The sequence below is a fragment of the Nycticebus coucang genome, chromosome 22 (genome assembly GCF_027406575.1).
Source record: "Nycticebus coucang isolate mNycCou1 chromosome 22, mNycCou1.pri, whole genome shotgun sequence".
NCBI classification, from domain to species: domain Eukaryota; kingdom Metazoa; phylum Chordata; class Mammalia; order Primates; family Lorisidae; genus Nycticebus; species Nycticebus coucang.
In genome coordinates this window covers 57,158,201-57,181,673 of record NC_069801.1, presented here as the reverse complement: position 1 = coordinate 57,181,673, position 23,473 = coordinate 57,158,201, and the positions used below count along the sequence as shown (strand labels likewise).

At 42.1% G+C, this 23,473-nt stretch overlaps 1 protein-coding gene and 1 long non-coding RNA gene across 4 annotated transcripts in view; one reads left to right on the top strand and one right to left on the bottom strand.

Moving 5' to 3' along the window:
• C22H1orf87 (chromosome 22 C1orf87 homolog) overlaps positions 1-23,473 on the top strand; it is an 88,764-nt gene that overhangs the window by 44,696 nt on the left and 20,595 nt on the right. Inside the window, exons 9-10 of the mRNA XM_053576754.1 lie at positions 4,338-4,435; positions 18,552-18,616. Of these exons, the coding sequence (XP_053432729.1) occupies positions 4,338-4,435; positions 18,552-18,616 (163 nt within the window). The remainder of the gene's footprint in view (positions 1-4,337; positions 4,436-18,551; positions 18,617-23,473) is intronic.
• LOC128575250 (uncharacterized) overlaps positions 18,132-23,473 on the bottom strand; it is a 42,257-nt gene continuing 36,915 nt past the window's right edge. For all 3 annotated transcript variants that reach the window (XR_008376959.1, XR_008376960.1, XR_008376958.1), the window contains one exon: positions 18,132-18,865. This is a non-coding gene — a long non-coding RNA (uncharacterized LOC128575250). The remainder of the gene's footprint in view (positions 18,866-23,473) is intronic.

Here is a 23,473-nt window from a genome sequence, read left to right as displayed (position 1 = left end):
TGATCCCTTATTTTTCAATACTGTCCTAGGCAACGGTGATAAGAAAATGCATGTAGCCCCTGCCCAGCCCTGAGTAAGTCATTGCCTTGTAGAGACACTCAGCAAGTAACAGATAATCACTGCCCACGTTCAGCGAGCAACAGATGATCACCGCCCACATTCAGCGAGTAACAGATGATCACCGCCCACACTCAGCGAGCAACAGATGATCACCGCCCACTCTCAGCGAGCAACAGATGATCACCGCCCACTCTTAGCGAGTAACAGATAATCACGGCCCACTCTCGCCCACTCTCAGCGAGTAACAGATGATCACCGCCCACTCTCAGCAGTAACAGATGATCACAGCCCACTCTCGCCCACTCTCAGCAAGTAACAGATAATCACTGCCCACACTCAGCGAGTAACAGATGATCACCGCCCCCTCTCAGTGAGTAACAGATGATCACGGCCCACTCTTGCCCACTCTCAGCGAGTAACAGATAATCACCGCCCACACTCAGCGAGTAACAGATGATCACCGCCCCCTCTCAGTGAGTAACAGATGATCACAGCCCACTCTCGCCCACTCTCAGCAAGTAACAGATAATCACTGCCCACACTCAGCGAGTAACAGATGATCACCGCCCCCTCTCAGTGAGTAACAGATGATCACCGCCCACTCTCAGGGAGCAACAGATGACCACCGCTCACACTCAGCGAGCAACAGATGATCACGGCCCACTCTCGCCCACTCTCAGCGAGTAACAGATGACCACCGCCCACACTCAGCGAGCAACAGATGATCACCGCCCACTCTTAGCGAGTAACAGATAATCACGGCCCACTCTCGCCCACTCTCAGCGAGTAACAGATGATCACCGCCCACTCTCAGCAGTAACAGATGATCACAGCCCACTCTCGCCCACTCTCAGCGAGTAACAGATGATCACCGCTCACACTCAGCGAGCAACAGATGACCACCTCCCACACTCAGTGAGCAACAGATGATCACCGCCCACTCTCAGCGAGTAACAGATGATCACGGCCCACTCTTGCCCACTCTCAGCGAGTAACAGATAATCACCGCCCACTCTCAGCGAGTAACAGATGATCACCGCCCACTCTCAGCGAGTAACAGATGATCACCGCCCACTCTCAGCGAGCAACAGATGACCACCGCCCACACTCAGCGAGCAACAGATGATCGATCACTGCCCACACTCAGCGAGCAACAGATGATCACGGCCCACTCTCAGCAAGTAACAGATGATCACTGCCCACTCTCAGCAAGTAACAGATGATCACGGCCCACTCTCGCCCACTCTCAGCGAGTAACAGATGATCGATCACTGCCCACACTCAGCGAGCAACAGATGATCACGGCCCACTCTCGCCCACACTCAGTGAGCAACAGATGATTGATCACTGCCCACACTCAGCGAGCAACAGATGATCACGGCCCACTCTCGCCCACTCTCAGCGAGCAACAGATGACCACCGCCCACACTCAGCGAGCAACAGATGATCACCGCCCCCTCTCAGCAAGTAACAGATGATCACCGCCCACACTCAGCGAGTAACAGATGATCACTGCCCACACTCAGCGAGCAACAGATGACCACGGCCCACACTCAGCGAGCAACAGATGATCACCGCCCACTCTGAGCGAGTAACAGATGATCACCGCCCACTCTGAGCGAGTAACAGATAATCACTGCCCAGCCTGCAAGGGAGCATAAAAGGAGAGGGGTGTGGGTGCTGTCAGAGCAGAGTCCATTCCTGGAGAGCAACATGTTCTTCCTCACACATTAATTACACACACTTTTCTGTGGCTTGAAATTCTCCCCAAGAGTAAGAATACTCTTCTGGAAAACTCTGATTTTTTTTTTATGTTTCAGATCAATCTTTTTTCCCTCTTTTAAGCTTCCCTGATATTAGTCCTCTACACCTAGTAAGTAAGCTTCTTTCTTTCTTTCTTTTTGAGGCATAGTCTCACTTTGTCACCATGGGCAGAGTGCAATGGTGTCATCATAGCTCACAGCAACCTCAAACTCTTGGGGTCAAAAGCAATCCTCCTACTTCAGCCTCCCAAGTAGGGGGAACTGCAGGCATCTGCCACTACCCCCAGCTAGCTTTTTCTATTTTTAGTAGAGACAGCATCTCACACTTGCTCAGGCTGGTTTGGAACTCCCGAGCTTGAAATGTGCCCATCTTGGCCTCCCAGAGTGCAGGGATTACCGGCATGGCCACCGCAGTTGGCCAGCCTGCAATTTTCAAAGCCAGATTTGCTGTCTTTCCTTCCACAGACACAAATGGAGATGAACTTTTTCTTGCCATTTTAAAATGTAGGTGTTATGATTATTCAAATGAGGAGACAAACCTATCAGGAGACAATTGCCATTAAAATGACAATGTTCTCTCACAGCTGCCAGAGGAGGGAGCAGGCTACACTGCACAGGGCCACCAGGGAAGAAACAGGGCGAGTGGGAAGGGTAAGAGCGAGCCTTTACTGTGGATTTCTCGGGAAGGAAGAGACAAGCAGGGTGAGCAGGCTTAGGACTGGCTGGTTTGAACGACTTCAGGGGCTCTGGCACAGGCCTGGGGTTGATTAGAGAAGAAGAATAGTGGCCTTGCCAGAGCCCCAGCTCAGGAGGTGCCTGGGTGAGGAGCTTTGGACAAGTTGGTTTGCACATGCACGGCACACTTTCAGGAAGGATCAACCAAGCTCCAGGATGTTAAAGCGTCAGAACAAAAAGGTATGCTTCCCACAGCCACTCTACCAGACTTCCTCTCAAGATAGTAACAGTTGCTACGACTACAGTTTAAGTATCTCTGAGAGCAAAAGTGTTTCAAAATTTTTTTGGATTTGGAATATTCCCATATACATACTGAGCTGTCTTGGAGCTAGGACTCAAGCCTCCCTAAAGATGAAATTCATTTATGTTTAATGTTAACTTTATACACATAGCCCGAAGGTAATTTTATATACTATTTTGAATAATTTAGTGCATGAAACAAAGTTTGTGTTAAGTACCACCTACGGGTGAAATTTTCCACTTGTAGTTTCATGTCCGTGCTCAGAACATTTCAGATTTTGGATCGTCAGATTAGGGATGTTCAAATTGGACTAAAGAGCTGTTTCATAGCCACCATTTTATTTATTTTTTTTAAATAGCTATTATTAGAAATTTCTAATTTAGCGTTTGGACTAACTTAGACATTTCTTGTTTCCGGCTTTCTTCTATTCCTCCCTCCCTCCGTACCCTCTGCCTTCTTTAATACCCTTCTTTTTATTTTTGCAGTTTCTGGCCGGGGCTGGGATTGAACCCCCCACCTCTGGCATATGGGGGCCCGCACCCTACTCTTTGAGCCACAGGCGCCACCTTTTTATATCCTTCTTCCTCCCTTCCTCCTTCCCTTCTTTCCTCCCCTCTCCTCTGCCATCTCTCTAGTTCCCATCTTCTCTTCTCTCCCTTCCTTTTTCCTCTCTCTCCCTCCTTTTCCCTCCCTTCTTTTCCTCATTTCAACAAATATCAATCAAATGCCTACTAAGAGCGACGCACTATTCTAAGAGCTTATTTTATTGTGTAATCTTCGCAGAATCCATGGAATTGGGAAGCACCCAGCTCCTTTAGTCCATGAAGTAACTGGGCATAGACAGAAGTAACTTCCAAGGTCGCACAGATCACAGGCTGCAGATCTGGTGCTCAAAATAAGGTCTGTTTGAGTCCCAAGTTTATATACCTAACCATTATTCTAAATATAGGACACAAGCTATCAGGCTTCTAAAAGTTTAAAATATTTGAAACTAAGTATCAACCAGCCACCCACCTGAGAAATGAACTGGTGTGTCAGGACTTAGGAAACCTCTATGACCCTTTACTCATTCATTCCAAATATTTATCTGAGCATCTGGGTTCTGACATTAAAAATGACTTAACTCTCTCTACAGCTTGGTTTCCTCACATGTAAAATGCAAATATTAATAGTAACCCTGCAAATACAACAAGCTAGGTTTGTACATCAAAGTGGATGATACAAAAATATCTTGCAATTTGCCTACATCATGAAGTGTACACATATATAATTTCTAGGCTTTGACCCATAGTTGAGAAAAATATAAGCTTAACATTTCAAAGCCCAGTAGTTTCTGAGTAATGAACTAAAAATCTGCTGTTGATAAGCAGTCAGCCAGCCATTTTTGTCCTAAAAGCCGTCCTAAATGATATTGCTAATAGTAGAACTCACTCCTGGATATTAATTCTTTGTCAAAATTATATAGGTTGTCATTACGGGAAGGAAAGTCAAGTATTAATTTCATTCCAGTGAAACTTCAAATCTTTTTTAATTTTCAGGTCAGGGCTATATGTGGGAAGCATGGATTGCATCTGACTTTGAGCCTGCTGGAAACATTGCTTAACCATCAAGATTTGGGCTACCAAAATGAAATAAAGTGAGTTGACTAATGTTTGTACCTTTCTCCGAATTGATATGGTGATACGTAACTCTTAATGTGATGGTATTAGAGATGGGGTCTTTGGGAAGTAATTGAGTTTAGATGTGGTTGGCGGAACCCTCATGATGGAATTAGTGCCTTTATTAAAACAAGAAGAGACACCAAACTTTCCTTTCTCTGCACTGATGATATTAACAAGAAGGCAGGCATCTGCAAGTCAGGAGGCAGGCCCTCCACAAGAACTAAGTCTGCCAGTCACTTAATCTTGGGCTTCCCAGACTCCAGAACTGTGAGAAAGAAACGTCCGTTGTTTAAGACACCCCATCTGTAATATTCGTTGTAGTAGCCCAGACTAACACAAAATTGTACTTGCAAATTCTAATGTTAGGACACTAAACAGAGATTCGTCTTTAGACTAAGGCAATTGATGTCATCACTTGATTGAGTTAAGAAATATTTGCTCAGGTGGCACCTGTGGTTCAGTGAGTAGGGCGCCAGCCCCCTATATACCAAGGGTGGTGGATTCAAACCCGGCCCCAGCCAAATTGCAACAAAAAAAAATAGCCGGGCATTGTGGCAGGCGCCTTAGTCCCAGCTACTCAGGAGACTGAGGCAACAGAATCGCCTAAGCCCAGGAGTTGGAGGTTGCTGTGAGCTGTGTGACACCACGGCACTCTACCCAGGGTGACAAAGAGAGACTCTGTCTCTACAAAAAAAAAAGAAAACAAAAGAAATATTTGCTCATATTAAGACTGAAAGGTCTTCTTGACCATAGAAACACAAAGCAGATTACTTCTGCTTCCCACCACTGCAGACTGTACAAAGCTGGATTTACTGTTCCACCTTGAACAACTGAAGAATAGAACAGAATATATGAAGAAAGGGTTCTCAGACATGAGCCATCATGCAGCATTGATTGATGTGATCAATCAGTGATTCCTGAGAGAAGAAAACCAAATCAAGTGAGCATATGTTAGTGCATAGGAAGGAAGGATTCAAACAGAGCCCAGAATTCTTACAGAGTTGAACAAATGGAGCTTGGAGCTCAGGATGGCCAGGGATACTGGAATGTGCAGTGCAAAGGAGCAGGAAGGAGAGAGCCCCAGGGTGTGTTCTCCAGAGATTTTCAGGAGGTGCCCTTGAGGCTCAGTGCCCACAGCTCAGTGGTTAGGGTGCCAGTCCTATGCACTAAGCCTGGTGGGTTCAAACCTGACCAGGGCCTGCTAAACAACAATGACAACGACAACAACAAAAAAAAAATAGCCAGGCATTGTGGCGGGCACCTGTAGTCCCAGGTACTTGGAAGGCTGAGGCAAGAGAATCGCTTAAGCCCAAGAGTTTGAGGTTGCCGTGAGCTGTGACGCCACAGCACTCTGGAGAGGGTGACATAGTGAGACCCTGTCTCAAAAAAAAAAAAAAAAAAAAAAAGTATGTGTACTGGCTGACACATCCCTTTGAGGAAAATACCCAAGGCCAGGGAAACACCAAAAGAAAGAGGTAGAAACATTTTAATATCTCACGTAGGTTTGGGATAATCCTTGTTTCCACCAAGCAGTGAGGAAGACTTCTTAACACATGTGGCATCAAGCAGAGTCCTTAGAAGTGTGTTACATTGTAGTGGGGACAGATTACCCCAGACTAACTCAAAAAACTCGTGAAGACAATGCAACCTTAAATGTTCTAACAAAACTTAAACGTAATCAAAATGTTTCTGAGCAATTTAACTATCTCCAAGAAAAAAGCCCCTCAATTTTTAAGTAATAAAAAACTTGAATAATCAACAATATAAAATTCACAATTTCTGGAATGTACACAAAACTTGCCAAGTAGGAAAAGAAAGCCGGAACAGTTTTGTCTATTGGCGGTGCCCGTACCTCAGTGGGTAGGGCGCTGGCCAAATACACCAAGGCTGGTGGGTCAAACCTGGCCAGAGATTGCTAAAGCAACAATAAAAACTACAACAAAAAGAATAGCCCAGGCGTTGTGGCGGGTGCCTGTAGTCCCTCCCAGGTACTTGGGAGGCTGAAGCAAGAGAATTGCTTAAGCCAAAAGGGTTTTTGTTTTTTTTTTTTAATTAAATCATAGCTGTGTACATTAATGTGATCATGGGGCACCATACACTGGTTTTATAGACCGTTTGACACATTTTCATCACCCTGGTTAACATAGCCTTCCTGGCATTTTCTTAGTTATTGTTTAAGACATTTACATTCTACATTTACTAAGTTTCACATGTACCCTTGTAAGATGTACCGCAGGTCAAGGGTATATGTGAAACTTGGTAAATGGTCTGTGAAGCTAGTGAATGATGCCCCATGAATATATCAATGTACACAGCTATGACTTAATAAAAAATAAAGAAAAAGATGCACCGCAGGTGTAATCCCACCAATCACCCTCCCTCCGCCCATACTCCCTCTCCCTCCCCTCCCTTTCCCCCTTCCCCATATTCTTAGGTTATAACTGGGTTATAGCTTTCATGTGAAAGCCATAAATTAGTTTCATAGTAGGGCTGAGTACATTGGATACTTTTTCTTCCATTCTTGAGATACTTTACTAAGAATATGTTCCAGCTCCATCCATGTAAACATGAAAGCGGTCAAGTCTCAATTGTGGTATATGTACAGCATGGAATATTATGCAGCTTTAAAGAAAGATGAAGCCAAAAGGTTTGAAGTTGCTATGAGCTGTGATGCCACAGCAGTCTACCGAGGGTGACAAAGTGAGACTCTGTCTCAAAAAAACAAGTAGTGTCTATTATTAGGAGAAAACCCAATCAATAGAATCAGATTCATAAACAGCATAGTGAATAGATTTAATAAACAAAGATGTTAAAAGAGTAATTATAGATATATTTCACATGTTGAAGAAGGTATGAGAAAGCATGAACATAATGAGAGAAATGAAAGATGTAAAAAGACCCAAATAAAGCTTCTAGAGATGATAAATACGTCTTCTCTAAAACAAATAACCCTTCTCTGATAATGAGAAAAAATTAGACAAATTACAACAACGGATATTCTACAAAATACCTGACCAGTGCTCCTCAATCCTGTAAAAGCTATCAATATATCAATATTGGTCCATTAATTGCAGAAAATGTACCATACTAATATAAAATGCTGACAAAATGGGAGACTTGATGTGAGGTATAAGGAAATTATCTGTACTGTCTTTAAAGTTTTTTCTGTAAGCCTAAAACTATTATAAAAAGTAAAGGTTTTTTTTTTTTTAAATATTATGTCTAAAAGAGAAATACTCAGGATAGCAACAGAAGATTAAACATGAAGTAAAAAATAATTGAACTTGAAGACATAGAAATAGACAATAGCAGGGCTCGATACGGTGGCTCACATTTGTGACCCCTGTGAGCCAAAGTGGGAAGGTTGTTTGAGCCCAGGATACAGCAAGATATGGTCACACTCTGCACTATAGCTTGGTGACAGAGTGAGAGCCTGTCTCTAGAAAAGAAAAGAAAAAAATATGTATTTACTACCTAAAATAAAACTCAGGGTGAAAAAAAATGAAGGAAAAATTAACAGAGCATCATTGAGTTTTGTGACAGCAGCAACTGGCAACTACGTGGGAAGTTGAAGTCTTGGAAAGGAAAGAGAGAGATGGGGGAAAGAAAAGAATGTTAAACAGGACAGCGCCTGTGGCTCAAAGGAGTGGGGCGCCGGCCCCATGTGCCGGACGTGGTGGGTTCAGGCCCAGCCCCGGACGGAAACTGTAAAAAAAAAGAAGAAGAAGAAAGAAAAGAATGTTGAACAAGAAATAGCTGCCACTTTTCCAAATTTGGGAAAAATTATAAAGACATGGACCCAAGAAGCTCAGTGTGCTAAAACACAAGAAAGTAGAATTACGCCACGCAAAGTTTCCTTATAATCTCACTGCTTAAGCCAGTAATAAGGGGAAAATCCTTAAAAACGCAGAGATAAAGACCAATCACAGCAGTCCATCTTTATCGGAGATTTCACTTTCTGCAACTTGTTACCCACAGTCTGAAAATACTAAGTGGAAAATTCTAGAAATAGATAGTTCCTACATTTTAAATTGTGTGCTGTTCTGAGCAGTATGATGAATCCTGAACTGTCCTGCTTTGTCCGGCCTGGGACGCAAATTATCCCTGTGTCACCATATTCACAGTGTATACACTACTCACTTCTTGGCTACCTAGCAGCTGTCTTGGTTATCAGGTTGATGACACTATCACAGTGCTTGTGTTCAATTACCCCTTAATTTACTTAATAATAAGAGTAGTGTTTCTGGCAATTCAGAGGTGCCAAAGAGAAGCCATAAAATGCTTTCTTTAAGCACAGAGGTGAAAGTTCTTAATAAGAAAGAAAAGAAAATCCTATACTGAGGTTGCTAACATCCATAATAAAACATGTCTTCTACCTATAAAAGTGTGAAGAAGGAAAAATAAATTAGTGTATAGTATCAATTCAGCACATACTTGTGGTTTCAGGCATCCACTGGCAGTCTTGGAATATATGCCCCAAGGATAAGTGGGGACGGCTGTAATTTGTTTCTCAAATTGTTAGTAGGATTCTGGGCCTGGTGCTTGCTGTGTTGGAATGCTACTAATTATTGATTCAATGTCTTGAATTAGTAAATTTACCATCTTCAGAATACACTAGAATCTGGTCCCTTCTCATCCCCTTCGTGGCTACTTAACCACGTTCCATCATAGGTAGCACCTCCTTCTCCTGGGTTTCTGTTATCAGCCTCTTAATTAAAACCCACTTCTACTCTTGTCCATAGTTTATGCTCCACTCAGCAATTCTAGTATCTGTTTAAAAACCTAAAACTGTTGATAGCATTGCTCTGCTCAAAGCCCCGAGAGAGCCCTCATTTCACCTAGAGGGGAAAAGTCTGAGTCCTTACACAGAGTTCCTCATGGTCTGCTCCGCGACTCCCTGTGTGGTGCTATCTGAAACTCTCTTCGCCTTCTGCGTTCGAGTCACACTGCTCCTGCCTTGCTCAAACACACCATCCATGTGCCTTCTTTAGTGCCCATCCTTTGAAGGCTTCCTCTACCTGGAGTGTTCTTTCCCCAGATATCCTCATGCTAACTCCCTCACTATCCTCATTTTCATTCAAATGTGTCTTAGTCAAGAGGCCTACACTAACTGCTTTTTCTGAAGTTGTCCTCCCCATCCCTTCTTCCCCTTAACCTACTCCCCTTTTGTTTTCTTCTATATGCTTATCCCCTTCTAATGAATTAGGGAACTTGCTGATTCATCATGTTTATTCTTCCTACCTGTCACTCCCTGACAGACTGCAGTGCCAAGAGGCAGGCAGGATCTTTATTTTAGTCACTGATACATTCCAAGAGTCTAGAGAAGTGCCTGACAGAAGCAAGTATCAAAGTTCACATCATATATCTGGTACATAATAGAAACTCAACAAATACTTATTGATTAAAAATTGAGGTCCATAGCTGGGCGTTGTGGCGGGCGCCTGTAGTCCCAGCTACTCGGGAGGCTGAGGCAAGAGAATTGCTGAAGCCCCGGAGTTGGAGGTTGCTGTGAATTGTGTGAGGCCCTGGCACTCTACCGAGGGCCATAAGGTGAGACTCCATCTCTACAAAAAAAAAAAAAAGAAAGAAAGAAAAAAAAATTGAGGTCCAGAACCAAGATTCCAAGATTCACAATATGAGATCAAGAGAAAACACGAAGTAAACGAGGTGAGGCTACGTATTATTCCATCAATATTCTCAACATTTCTCACTGTTTTTGTATAGATCAGAAAAGCACACAGATTTCTTTATTCACCTGTCTTTGACCTTTAAATGTTCAAGGACGTCAAAACCATGAGAACCAAAGAAGAATCACATTTACAAAAGATAAACCTGTTTCATCCTTAAACAGTCATTGGCTAAAGCTTCTTCTGTTGAATTAAATCCATTCTGTTAAGAGCTTTGTATGCAAACCTATATCCTTAAGAGATTAAAGATGCAATTTAGACACACATTTTAGGAGCTGAATGCACGAATCATTATTTTAGTACATATTGTCCATTAATCTGCTGTTCAATTGGAAACCCATTTGGAATGTGGCTGCTTGCTAATTAGCAGGATTCTAGTGCTGAGCTGCCTCCTGATTAAATGTCCTTTAGAATCAATAAAACATCAGGGGGGATTATGGTGATGTGGGATTAGCCCCATCTAACCAAATAAAATGAGTTGTGTTTCCTTTTTAAACTGCCACGTTGTAAGAGCTGACGAGAGGAGCAATTTCAACAAACCCTGTTACAAAGTTGTTGTTGTTGTTGTTGTTTTAACATTGAGATTTGTTTTTTGCCATTTGCCTACCAATTAGCAGAGACATTAGTGAATGACTGCCAGGGTAAGGCGATTTTGAGAAAGACTTGATTACGATTTCAAATCTCTACTCTGAATCACCCTTTTATAAAATGAGTTCGGGTTATGCTGGCTGGAAATTATTATTCGTGTTCTTGGCCAGGAACCTGTAAGTCAAAATTAGCATTTAATGTTTCTGTGTGACTTTGCAATAAATGGTAATTAAGGAGGGCAGAGAGAGAACAGGAGGCAAACTAATACTCTAAAATTGTATTGGCAAAATTCAATGCTTCAAACCGGTTTAAAACACATGCGCTTGTGCCAAATTGTGTGGGGGGAGGGGATAAATAATGAAGCTGCCATGGAAGCTTCATGAATAGAGCAGAGCAAATAGCGTGGCCTCAAGTAGGACTTATCATACACATCTTCCCATTACTGAGAGCGCATTTAAGTTGAAAAGAACTGGTTTCGCTAATCCCGGGAACAAGCAGAGGATTTTAGGAGATAAAAGAAACATGAGGTGTCTGATTCAACAATTACCTTTGAAAGGAAATAGGACAAGTGTCAGGTAGCAGGTTAGCAGAGATGTGGTTATGGGTCTTCCCATTGGCTGGGCCTTGAAAATCAGACTTCCCTTTTCTCTTCTAAATAATAATAATGATGATAACACAGTTATTATTAACAGCCAACCTTTATATAGCAGTTAATATATTTGATGTTCTAAGTGCTTTATAAATATTAATTCTTTATCCTTAAAAGTGCCCCATAAAGTAGTTTGTATTATTGTTTAAAAGAGAAATAGAGGCACAGAGATGCTAAAACGAATTAACTGTCAGTAGATTCATCAATACGGATGCATCAAATGCAGGCTCTTCAGCTTTTAATCACTACTCTATACCAACTCTTCCACAAGTCCTACGAAACTCAGACATTTATAAGGTGGTGGCTGGGCACAGGGGCCTGGGGAAAACTGCCTGAACTCCAGAGTCTGGAGTTGCCCCTTGAGTCTGGTGCTTAACACAGTTCAGGATGTAGCTTTACTGTCTCTTGACCTCCCCTCTAGGAGTCAGGACAAGTATACAAAAGGGGGAGGTTTTTGAACTCCAGGGGCAGGTATGATCCAAAGAAGTCCAGGCTTGGAAGCCAGTTCTCCTCATCCGGTGAGCAGTGCGCCCCACCTAACCCCCCAACTCCACGGAGAAAGGCCACATGAGCCCTGAAACTAGCTAGTCCAGGATGGAAATCCTGGCTCTGAAATCCCCCAGCTTTGGGAACTTGGGCAAGTAGTATATTTCTCTCAACCGAAATTTTCTCATCTGTCAGATAGAAAAAAGGATCCTTTTGTCTAGATTTTAGAGTTTATTGCCTTTATGTCAGGGAAGGGCTATGCTTCTCTCAGTTTACAGGAAGGTGGGAGGAATTCGACTTAGACTTTATGAACAAGGAGGTGAGAGCCCAGGAAGACAGTGCATTTACCCCCTGACGGGACAGGGTGAGGGATTAATGCATGTGCCTCCAGCACCTTCCAGGCATGGGGCTAGATGCTTTAGAGAGCTACATGGCATACTCCCAGAACCCCCACGGGTTAGTATTTGTTTTAGACCCACTTCACAGTTGAGTAAACTGAGGTTTAGGGATCTTAAATAAATTTCTTTCAAAAGTCAGGCTTCTTTAGATCTTATTTTTCCTTGTTAAGAGCCAAATTGTGTCCTCCCCCCAAATTCATGTGTTGAAGTTCTAACCCTCCGTACTTCAGGACATGCCTGTAGATGGATCTAGGGCCTTTAAAGAAGCAATGATTAAATTAAAATGAGGCTATTAGGGTGGGCCCTGGTTCAGTATGACTGCTGTCCTTATAGAAAGAGGAAATTTAGACACACAGAGAGACCCAAGGACACAGGTGCTCAGCGGAAAGACCATGCACAGAAGACACGGTAAGAAGGACATACAAATACTCTACAATCATACTGGCAAAATTCAATGCTTCAAACTGGTTTAAAACATCTGAAGCCAAGGCCTCAGAAGAGACCAGATCTGCCAACACCTTGATCTTGAACTTCTCCAGAATTGTGAGAAAATGAATCTCCATTGTTTAAGCCACTTGGTCTGGGGCTTTGGTTATGGAGGCCTGTCTTAGTCCATTTGGGCAGCTGTAACAAAATACCATAGACTGACATGGCTGATCAACAACATAAATTTACTTCTTACTCTTCTGGAGGATGGTAAGTCCAAGGTCACAGCCCTGGCAGGTTCATGGTCTGGTGAGACTCTGCTTTCTCATGGATAGCCATCTGCTCACTGAGACCTCCCAATGATGGAGCAGGCAAAGGGTTTCTCTTAGGCCTCTTTTATGAGGACAGTAGTCCCACACATGGGTGCTCTACTCCCACAACCTAAATACTCTCCCAAAGGCCCCATCTCGTCATACCCCGGTATGAGGATTTCATTATATGAATTTGGGGAGTCATAAATATCCAGACTATTTATGCACAGCCCCAGACAACTACTGTACTCCCTAAAGCCTAAAAGCCTCACAGGTAGTCTCCTTCCTCTCCGTCTCTTCCTTCTGGTGTATGTTGCCCCCCTTGGCTGGCAGGAGGATGACAGGACTCTGAAGGGAGTGGCCGTAGTGATAAATGCAGTGACGGGACTTACTTTGTTGTTCTGGCAGCCTGCGCAGAACCCAGGTCAGCACCGTTCTGTACTTATCTCAGCTGGGCTTGGTAGGATCTGTATGAGCTAACGAGGTGAGATACAGGGAAGAGTATTTTAGAGAGAAGGAGCAGCACGTGCCAAGATGGAAGGGCAAGCAACAGTAAAGCCAGTCTGGAGAACTGTGAACTGCTCCCCGCGGCTGCGGAATGCATTTCAGGAGGCAGAGATGGGTCATGGGCTTGGAGCACCAGCGCTGCTGAACCCCTGGAGGAGCACGTCACCTGGCGGTGCCTTCCTATGCCACATTTTGCGTCTTGTACATTTGGGTTTGTTTTTATGTGTAAACCTTTTTGTATAACATGGCACCTGCTGAACAGCTCTGATGGAAATTCTTAGGACGAGAGAAGGAGGCAAAAAACACATGACACTGGCGCGTCAGCGTCAGAATGCAGAAGGAACCCCCAGTACCTATCAATAAATGGAATGTGGGATCTCAAGCGCTTACCTGCCCCCTGTAAGTGTGGAAGACAGAAGATACGTCACCCTTTCTCTACAGCCTTCCCTTTGATTTGGAGGCCCCAAGTTTTAACCAAGCAGAATACTGCACAGGGCTGCTGCTTCATGAGGCTTACACACTGCTGCTTTCCAACCCTCCGCCCCATTCACCCAAGGATACACATTCCTATACCGTAGAACTTCTGTAAGTCAGACACCCAAGGAAATTTAACAACCTGGTTAAATTTATAAATTTGTATGGAGGTGGTCAGCATAAGGCACTAGGCCTTCTGTGCTGATACGCACATGTGGTGCGTGTCCAGTTGATGGAAACTGGGTCAACTTAAGGAGGTGGTCAGTGAAGGGAAGAGGTCAGCTGTGGGAGCTCCACTTTTCTGCACCTTTTCAGAGAGCCCAACTCCCAGGAATGACAGAGCAGAAAGTTGGGATGAATGAAGCAGAAAGAGAAAACCTGACTATGGTGAGTAAGGTCCCTGGTAGTTGTGCACTCTGTGCTGCAACACACCATCCCAATGTGAGGTGTCCACGGCCCAACAAGCATGGCGAGAAGACCCTGCTTCCCTCCTTCGAGGTGTACCTGGTGGAGCCCTGCGAGGCAGCAGGAGCAGGAGGAAGCTGGTCATCTGCCCTTGACCGCAGGCCTAAGAGGGCAGCGAGCAAGGCCAAGGACATCAGGGCTGCTTATCTGTGAGGTTGCACTGACTGTGAACAGATCTTCATTTCAAGCTGAATAAAACTTCTGCAACTGCAATGCCTAATTAAAAAAAAAATAAATACTGGGCAGTGCCTGTGGCTCAGTGAGTAGGGCGCCGACCCCATATACCGAGGGTGGCGGGTTCAAACCCAGACCCAGCCAAACTGCAACAAAAAAATAGCCAGGTGTTGTGGTGGGCACCTGTGGTCCCAGCTGCTTGGGAGGCTGAGGCAAGAGAATCACCTAAGCCCAAGAGTTGGAGGTTGCTGTGAGCTGTGATGCCACAGCACTCTATCGAAGGCGAAAGAGTGAGACTCTGTCTCTAAAAAGAAAAATAAATAAATAAATACTGTAGTACAACATGGAAAGGGGATCACAATCCTGCAAACTCCAAACCTCAAAAAACCTTTGAAAATGCTCCACTGTAACTGGGAAATTTTTAGAAAACCATTGTGGTTCTCTGTAGGATATAAGAAACCAAGTCCTCTATTGAAAAGAATTGGAAGGTAATAAATATAATGAGATTAAAAGGCCAAAAAAAAAAAAAAAGAAAGAAAGAAAGAAATTTAAAAAGCACAAACAGTAAACTTAAGAAAGTAGAAAGAATGGGGGAAATATGAATGGCTTCAAGGAAACTAAAACTTCTGTAGAAAAATTAAGAGGAAACAATAAAAAGCAAAATTAAAACTAGAGAAATTCTACTACGTAATGTCAAACAAAGTCTGGAGAAAAAGAACAAAGAAGAAAATTAGGATGATAGATATAGAAGAATAAGAATAGAGATTCAACCTAAGAGGCTCAAAAAATCAGAAAAAGAAATAAAAACAAGAGTCCCCAAAAAGGAAGTGTCTCAGAGCTGGGGAAGAAGAAAGAGCCCTCAGCACAGGTTGAAAGGACTCGCCCTGATTGAAGTAAGCTAAATTAAGAAAAAAACGCATCTGTGTATATCCCCACAAAACTTTTGTATTATGAAGATAAAATTATTCAAGGATCCAGGCCAAAAAACAAATAAATAAATAAATAAATAAATAAAACTAAACCAAACCAAATAAAGGGGAAAATTAATTACAAATGAACAAAAATCGGATCAACATCAGATGTCTGTAATAATAAAGGCCAGAAGACACTGGAGCCATGTCCTGGAATTTCAAAGGACAAAAGAAATTTAATCGAAGCCACGTTCTATTACGTTCATGTAAATTTGGAGTCAGACAGCCAGGGTATAAAGCCTGGCGGTCCGTTGACTCATGTGCCCTTGGACAAGTCATTTACACGCCCCCGAAAGATGATTATCTCAATTAAATGAGATAGTACACAAAAAGTCTTCCAAATATTTACTAAACTTGGCTTTGTTAACTTGGTAAATCCAGTTGAATGTAGACTATGAACTCAGGTCTGCCTGTCTAGGGTCAGTCTCAGGAGATCTGTCCTCTGGTCCTGACCTTTCTGTCTTCATTTTGGAGGTTGGTACCTACTTTTGTTATTAGAATTAGATGCCTGCTACAGCTACTTTAACCCATTCCCACATTTCATTGTGAATCATACCTTGGAGGTGCTATGATAATGTAAAGAATATGGGGAAAAGCAAAAATTTTAGGAGAAGAATCTTAAGAATTTTACTGGTTATAGAAGTCCTAACACCATTCTAATCAGGCAATGTCCAAGTTCAATGCTTAGAAAATTTTCCAACAGTCTCCTTCCCTTGCTATCAGCATATAATCCAGAGGAGGCAGGAGAGTTTTTGGTGCCATATTACCTGGAGGCCTATGTTTACCTCATATTTAATATCTGAAAGAGCACTACCTGGTAACTCCTAACACCTCCGAAAAACAAATGTGCAATGTGCAAATATTAATGGATCTAGGTTTATTTTTTTTTCTTTCCAATCAAGTAGAGGGATTATTTGGACCAAATTCCAGGACTGCAACCTGGGAGACATAGATGCAAGTTACCCTGAATGTATGTTCCCTGATCTAGGGATTTTGTTTTTTGCGTTTTGTTTTGTTTAATCGAAAGGTCAGAAGATGCTGTAGGCATAAGCCTGGACTTCCTAAGAGGGTCTAGAAAGAACTTTCAGCAAGTGTGGAGGACAAGAAATGCTTCAATCGAAGTTTATGTAACTATTAATATTTCTCAGGAGTGCTACTTCTCCAACCTGCTCTTCCTTCCTAGACCTGCTGCATCTGATATCATCTGACTTGCAATTCATTCCTCATCTTTTCACCTGCCCAAAGTGGCAGGAGGCTCAGGAGGCCACATGTTCAAAACGCAACATCAGGGTACATACCCTGGTCAAAGAACTTGTCTAACTTGTGACATCATACATAGCAAAAAATTGTATCCAGTATAAGCAAAACAAACTAGTTCTATATTTAACCCATGATCTTTATTTAAGGAGAATAAAATCCTAGGACGTTAGAACTCTTCTAAGAAATCCAGGACATACTATTTCACATTGCTCTTTATTTTCTTATGACTTCTTCTGATGGGCAAGACAAAAATAAAAATATATATCACTTGAATTTAGTTGCTGGAAACAGAAACTGCCCTTTGCTAATATAAGCAAAAAGAAATACAGTAGAACCTCCACAGCTGCGACCTCCCTACGTTGGCCACTCCTTAAGTTGACCTAATTGTCATAGACTGGACATGCCAGCATAGGAGGTCGAGTTCCTCATGCTGCTAATCTCTGTATGTTGACCAGTTGTTGCACCTTGGGTGGTCAACTTACCAAGGTTCTGTTGTATTTTGAAAGAATAGGAAGTAACTTTTGAAATTTATAGAAAAAACTTTGAAAACTACCAGAACTAAAAATTATGACAGAGAGAGAGACGCAGAGTAGAAGAACGAGAGGAGGAGAGGGGGAAAAGCTTAATTATACAAGGTCCACAACATTGGTTAGAGCAGGCGTGAAACTTTCACTCTATCTAGAAGGAAACCAGGGGTGCTGCCTGTGGCTCAAAGGGGTAGGGCCCCGGCCCCATATGCCAGAGGTGGCCGGTTCAAACCCAGCCCCGGCCAGAAACTGCAAAAACAAACAAACAAACAAAAAAATAAATAAAAGGAAACCAGCAGCTATGACCCCAGAGAGGATCATACTTATATATGAATAGAGGGTAGATGCTGGGCAAGCAAATATAAGTGAAGTTCACGACTGAAGCTTTTTTAAAGCACTTTCAAGCTTTAAGTGACTACATAGTTGTCACTTGCAGATAATACTGCCAATGAGATTTCAGCCTGGGCAATTCACTAAATTTGCTAGCACTCAGTAGCTGTATCTGTCCCTGTTTATGTATGTTGCAATATTTCCCATACTGGTGAACGCTAAAAAAAAAAAAAAGAAATCTGAAATCCCCTTAACACTAAGTTCTAGAACTGATTTAAGTTCTATCAGTGAGATGCTGTGGCATGAACTTAGAAAGACGGGGTGGGGGGGGAGGGGGCGAGGCCATGGCACAGATTTATTTATTTATAAACTTTTTATTTATAAATTTATTTATTTTATTTATTTATTTATTTTCCTACATCACTAGCAACTTCAGAAACTGGTAAGCACTAGTTTTTCCCATGGCCAGAAAGCACCTTGGACTGCATCTTCTTAACTTCAGAACGCAGGGCAGCTGAGACCCCAGCCAGATTTTCCTGCAGTTCCCTCTCTTATCTCTGGGCCGCACCTGTTGAAGCCTGACCCTGAGCGTAGCAGCAGACCCACACTACATTCTAATAGCCTTGCAGGAACTTCCTAGGAACCCAATTCTCTATATCAAAGCCCTTTCTAATAAAGACATATAAAGTAGTTTTCATTTCCTGCACTGAATCTTAAATGGTACAGATATCAAAAAATGTCTTCAATATCGCTACCAACATAAACATAGAGCTTCACTACACATTTTTTTAGGGCCATGATATTGATCTTCAATATTATGTTTTCTTTTTTTGCACAGATGGCAGAATTTTGTTGAAATGCTGAGCAGAGCTTCTTCTGATTTGCTAGATGATTTGCCTACAGGTAAATTCCATCATTTGTGGCTCCTGAGAGGCGTCCCATTTCCCAGAGCTATTGTTGGCTGTGCTGTTTAGCTTGAGTGGTTCGCTTGTTGGGTTTTATCTCATTCTTTCCAGAAATGTGAATGACTCCCCAATGAAGAGAGAACAGGAGTGAACATGGCCTGAATGGCTACTCTTTTAGGCCAGGTAGATCATAGAAGACATAATTCCCCAAGTTTTCCTTTATCACGTGGCATCCTCTAGTGGTAACCTTATAAGATGAAACAAAATAAACAGCATTACTTATTAGAATATCAATTGTACAGCTCCTTAAATCTAGGAAATCTAGGAATCTCACAGCTAGGTATTTATTCCACTGACATCTCAGTTTAAAAAAAAAATCTACAAGAAGCATATGTATCTTTAGTGCACTTTTTTTGTTTTGTTTTTGGAAATTTTTTTAAATGGAAATAACAAAAAGATCCTTCGTGTTCTGTTTAACTAAATTATGGTAAGACCATTGCTGAAACGATGCAGCTATAAAATAACATGGCTGGGCTGCTACGAAAATTTCTAAAACATATTATTATGTGAAATTATACACAAGACTTGGTAAAAATATTTGTCAATTAACAAGCTTTAAATATGATAGGTGAGAAAATACACTTTGATATTACTCTGCAGTTGTAGTTTTTCTATTTCCTACAGCCATCAACCATTTACTGATAGTCTTTGGTTCAAAATACAAGATGCTAAGTGTGTGTGTGTGTGTGTTTGGGGGAATTGATATATCGGTCTATATTCAAGAAGAAAAACAGAAACCTTAGTAGATATTTCAAATAGGAGGAATTTACTTAGGGGATGGGTTATCAGAAGTATCAGAAGGCTGAAAGATCAAAGAGGAGATGGAGAGTGTTTCCATGTCTCAGGATTGCCATAATAAATGATCACAAACTCTGCAGCTTAAAAGAGCAGAAATTTATTCTCTCACAGGTCTGGAGGGTAGAAATATGAAATCAATGTGTCAAAAGGGCCATTCTCCCTCTGAAGTTTCTAGGGAAGAGGACTGTCTTAATTTTTCAGCTTCTAGCAGCCCCAGGCCTCCCTCAGCCTGGCACTGTATAACTCCAATCTCTGCCTCTCTGCAATCCCCTGGCCTTCTTCCTTGTACGTCTCCTTGTGTCTCTGTATGCAAATACCCCTCTCCTTTCTCTTTTTTTTTTTTTTTTTTTTTGCAGTTTTTGGCCAGGGCTGGGTTTGAACCTGCCACCCCTGGCATATGGGGCCAGCACCTTTGAGCCACAGGCACCGCCCCCCTCTCCTTTCTCTTGATGCCAATCATTGGATTTAGGACCCACCCAAAATGACCTCATTTTTTACTTAGTTACATCTAAAACACCTTGTTTTCAAGTAATGTCAGATTCATAAGTTCCAGTGATTAGAACTTTGATGGGGGATGAGGTGGGACATGATTCAATCCACTGTAATGAAGTTATCCAGCCATTAGTAACTATAGGAAGCAGCTACCATTACCATCCTTAAGGCCGAGAGAACACAGAGAAAGGGGTCCTGTCATTGAATCTAGTTAGAGCTGCAGCTACTACACTGCTGGTAGTAGGGCCTCAAGAAAATGCCAGCAGGTGAAGAAAGGATTTCAGAGGTGACACCACACAGATGGTTCTTGAAGCATAGCACAGTTTGAGGCACAGACCTCTACGAAGCAGGCTGAGCTGTTCATCCGTTGATGTTTCACACATGGCTAGTGCTGAGAGGGTTGAGAGATGTACCCATAGCTCTTCTCTGGTTCTGGACAGATACTTACTATGTCCTCATGTGGTCTCTCCTCAGTGCGTGCATCCCTGTGTTCTACAGGCCCAGCCTTCTTCTTACAAAGCCCCCAGTTAGATTGGATCACAGCCGACCCTAACAGCCTCACTTCTTTAAAGGGCTTTGTACTAATATAGTCACATCTTGAGGTACTATAATATATAAGCATATATGTTATAACATATAATTCAACATATAAATTTGGGGGGGGGGGACTGAATCCAGCCCTTAGCATATGGCATAGCAGAAAAAATACGTAAAATTAGGGATTGAAGTCTCACTTTTGTAACTAAATAGACATTAAGTAGTTATTTATGGTGGTTATATTTAGACACTTATTTTACTTCTGACTCATTTTTCTCATCTCTAAAATGGGCAAAAAAAAAAGAAAGACAAAACAGCCCTATTGCTCTGATAGGGTGATTGTGAATCTGAAAAACAAAACAGGCAATGTGATATTAATTTTTTTAGACAATATGTTACTTTCCAGAGCAACTGTTGTGGTAGTGTTGCTGTTATCGCACTGTTGTGGTGACAGCCTACTGCTTACTGAGAAAGGTCTTATGTTGGTCTCTTCCTATTTCTGTACTGTTTTATCTTTGATAATAAAATTGCCCTCGTGTACTGAATGAGCCACTTTACTTGCCTGTCTTTAGCTCCTCAGATATCTGTTAAATGTTATGAAAGGGAGGAGAGAATATTATACAGAAACTAAAAAAACTACTGCTACTCCTTATAAGAGGGTAGAATTTTAAATTTTTACCTTCCTGGGACCCCATTTTACTCAAAGATGCTATCATAACCTGATTAAAACAACTCTCCTATATGCTGCCTTTATATTAAACTTCATTGCTTTTGGAATCATAAAAATCCAAGTTCATGGAACTTGTTTTTTTATGTACATATAATTTTTACAAGATGTAATATATTAAAAGGGTATAACAGACATATGAAAAAAGGTGGCACCATCCAACATACATGTTCCTAAAATCGCAGGATTGGAGAAAGAGATTATTATTTTCAGCAATTATGAGTAAGAGATTTCAAAAAGTGATGAAAGATATCTAGCCACAGATCCAAGAAATACTGTGAACTCCCACTAAGGTAAATACAAAAGAGCTTAGGCCCCTCTGAGCATGATAGTTTCTAAAAGTCGAAAGAAGTACTTCACAAAAAGAAAAGATGACCCTAAATTTTAATCTCTTCACTGTGGAGCCTATGTATAAGGGAAAGGAAGAAGTAGCAGCAAAAAGTAAAGATTGATCATGACAGGGAGAATCACAAGAGAAGGAAGGAACCCCAAGAAGCAGAAAAACAAAATCAACTTCTGCCACATGGCATGGCTCCTTGGCCTTCTAGCTCTGTGAACACTCCACCACTCTCATTCCTTTTTGGGGCTGCCTCAGCTGGGCTCTCCTCTCAGCTTTGCCTTTGTCTTTGGTGTAACATTTTTCTCTGTATTTTCATGACTTGCTCTTTTGTTTCTCCTCCACACTTGGGTGCATTTTAATGTCACTTCTTCAAAGAGGCCTTTGGTAGTCCCTATCTGTAATGGGTTTTAGCTGTGTTTATAGCTTATCAATACCTGACATTATTTTGTGCATCTATTTGTTTGCTCTCCCCACTAGAATGCACACTCCATGAAAAGAAAGAGTCTGTCTTGCTCATTGTTATATCAAAATGCCTAGGCCAGTGCCCTAGGCCAGCATATACTAAGCAAATATCTGTTAAAGGAAGGAAAGACTTAGAATCATAGACCTAATCCTACCTCTGTGGTCTTAAACAGGTAACTAAAACCTTCATTGCCTCAGTTTCTTCATATATCTCACAGGGTTATTCTTTAGTTTATGTGAAAACATCAGCCATGTGTAGATATTTGACATATGGTAGTTTCCTTCTCACAAAAGCTTCATTCAATAGGTCCAGTGGGGCCAGAAGCTCTTTTTTCGATCATTTGTTCTCTGCCCTGGTTTCACTTTAGAATCACCCAGGTAATTATTTTTTTTTTTTAAGTGCTGAGCTGGCTTCTCACCCGCTGAGATTCTAATTTAATTGGTCTAGTGGGACACCTGAGCCCTGGTAATTTTTAAAGTGGCCCAGGTGGCTCTAATGTGCAGCCAGCACTAAAGACCACTGATTTCAAGTCATTAGTCGGGGCTGACAGGAGAGTTGGCTGTGTAACTCTCAGAATCCACTGGTAGCCCTATAAACCCTGGCCCTTCCCACACCTGGAAATCTCTAGAAGCCAGATTGGCATCTTTCCTCTAGTACAAATCTTTAACTGGAAGAATAGACTGGTGGTTATTATTCATCCTTCTTGCTGTGTTAGAAAAAAAAAATGAGCTCTGCCTAAGGTTTTTCAAACAATTATCACATGTGCAAACCATTACCTTTTTATATGCTACTAAGTATTAGGAAAGAGAAAGGGAAGCTTGGTAGAGACCAAGCAGACTAGCACGTACTATCCTAATGTGAGAGAATTCTCTCCTGCACTTTGAGAAGTCCGGACAGTAGAAAGCAACTGGATTAAGACAAAGTCAAGGTTGAAGATCTTATTTTTTTTTTCTTTTGAGACAGAGTCTCACTCTGTTGCCGAGGCTAGAGGACCATGGCATCAGCCTATCTCACAGCAACCACAAGCTCCTAGGCTCAACTGATCCTCTTGCCTCAGAATCCCAAATAGCTGGGACTACAGGTGCCCACCAATACACCCAGCTATTTTTTTCTATTTTTAGTAGAGACAGGGTTTCACTCTTGCTCAGGCTGGTCTCGAACTCCTGAGCTCAAGCAATCACCTGCTTCGGCCTCTCAGAGTGCTAGGATCACAGGCATGAGCCACCACACCTGGCCTCTAGATCTTATTCTTAAGAGAATAATGCATTGACTGGCCCCCAGACAAAACTGGATGTCCCTGGCATATCCTAATTAGCATTAAGTCCTCTTTTCTAGGGAAACTAGATTTGCTTAAGGTCATATAATAATAATAAAACAACAAATAATAACACCTCATATTGAACATTTTCCATGTGTCAAGTGTTTCATGTAGGTAATT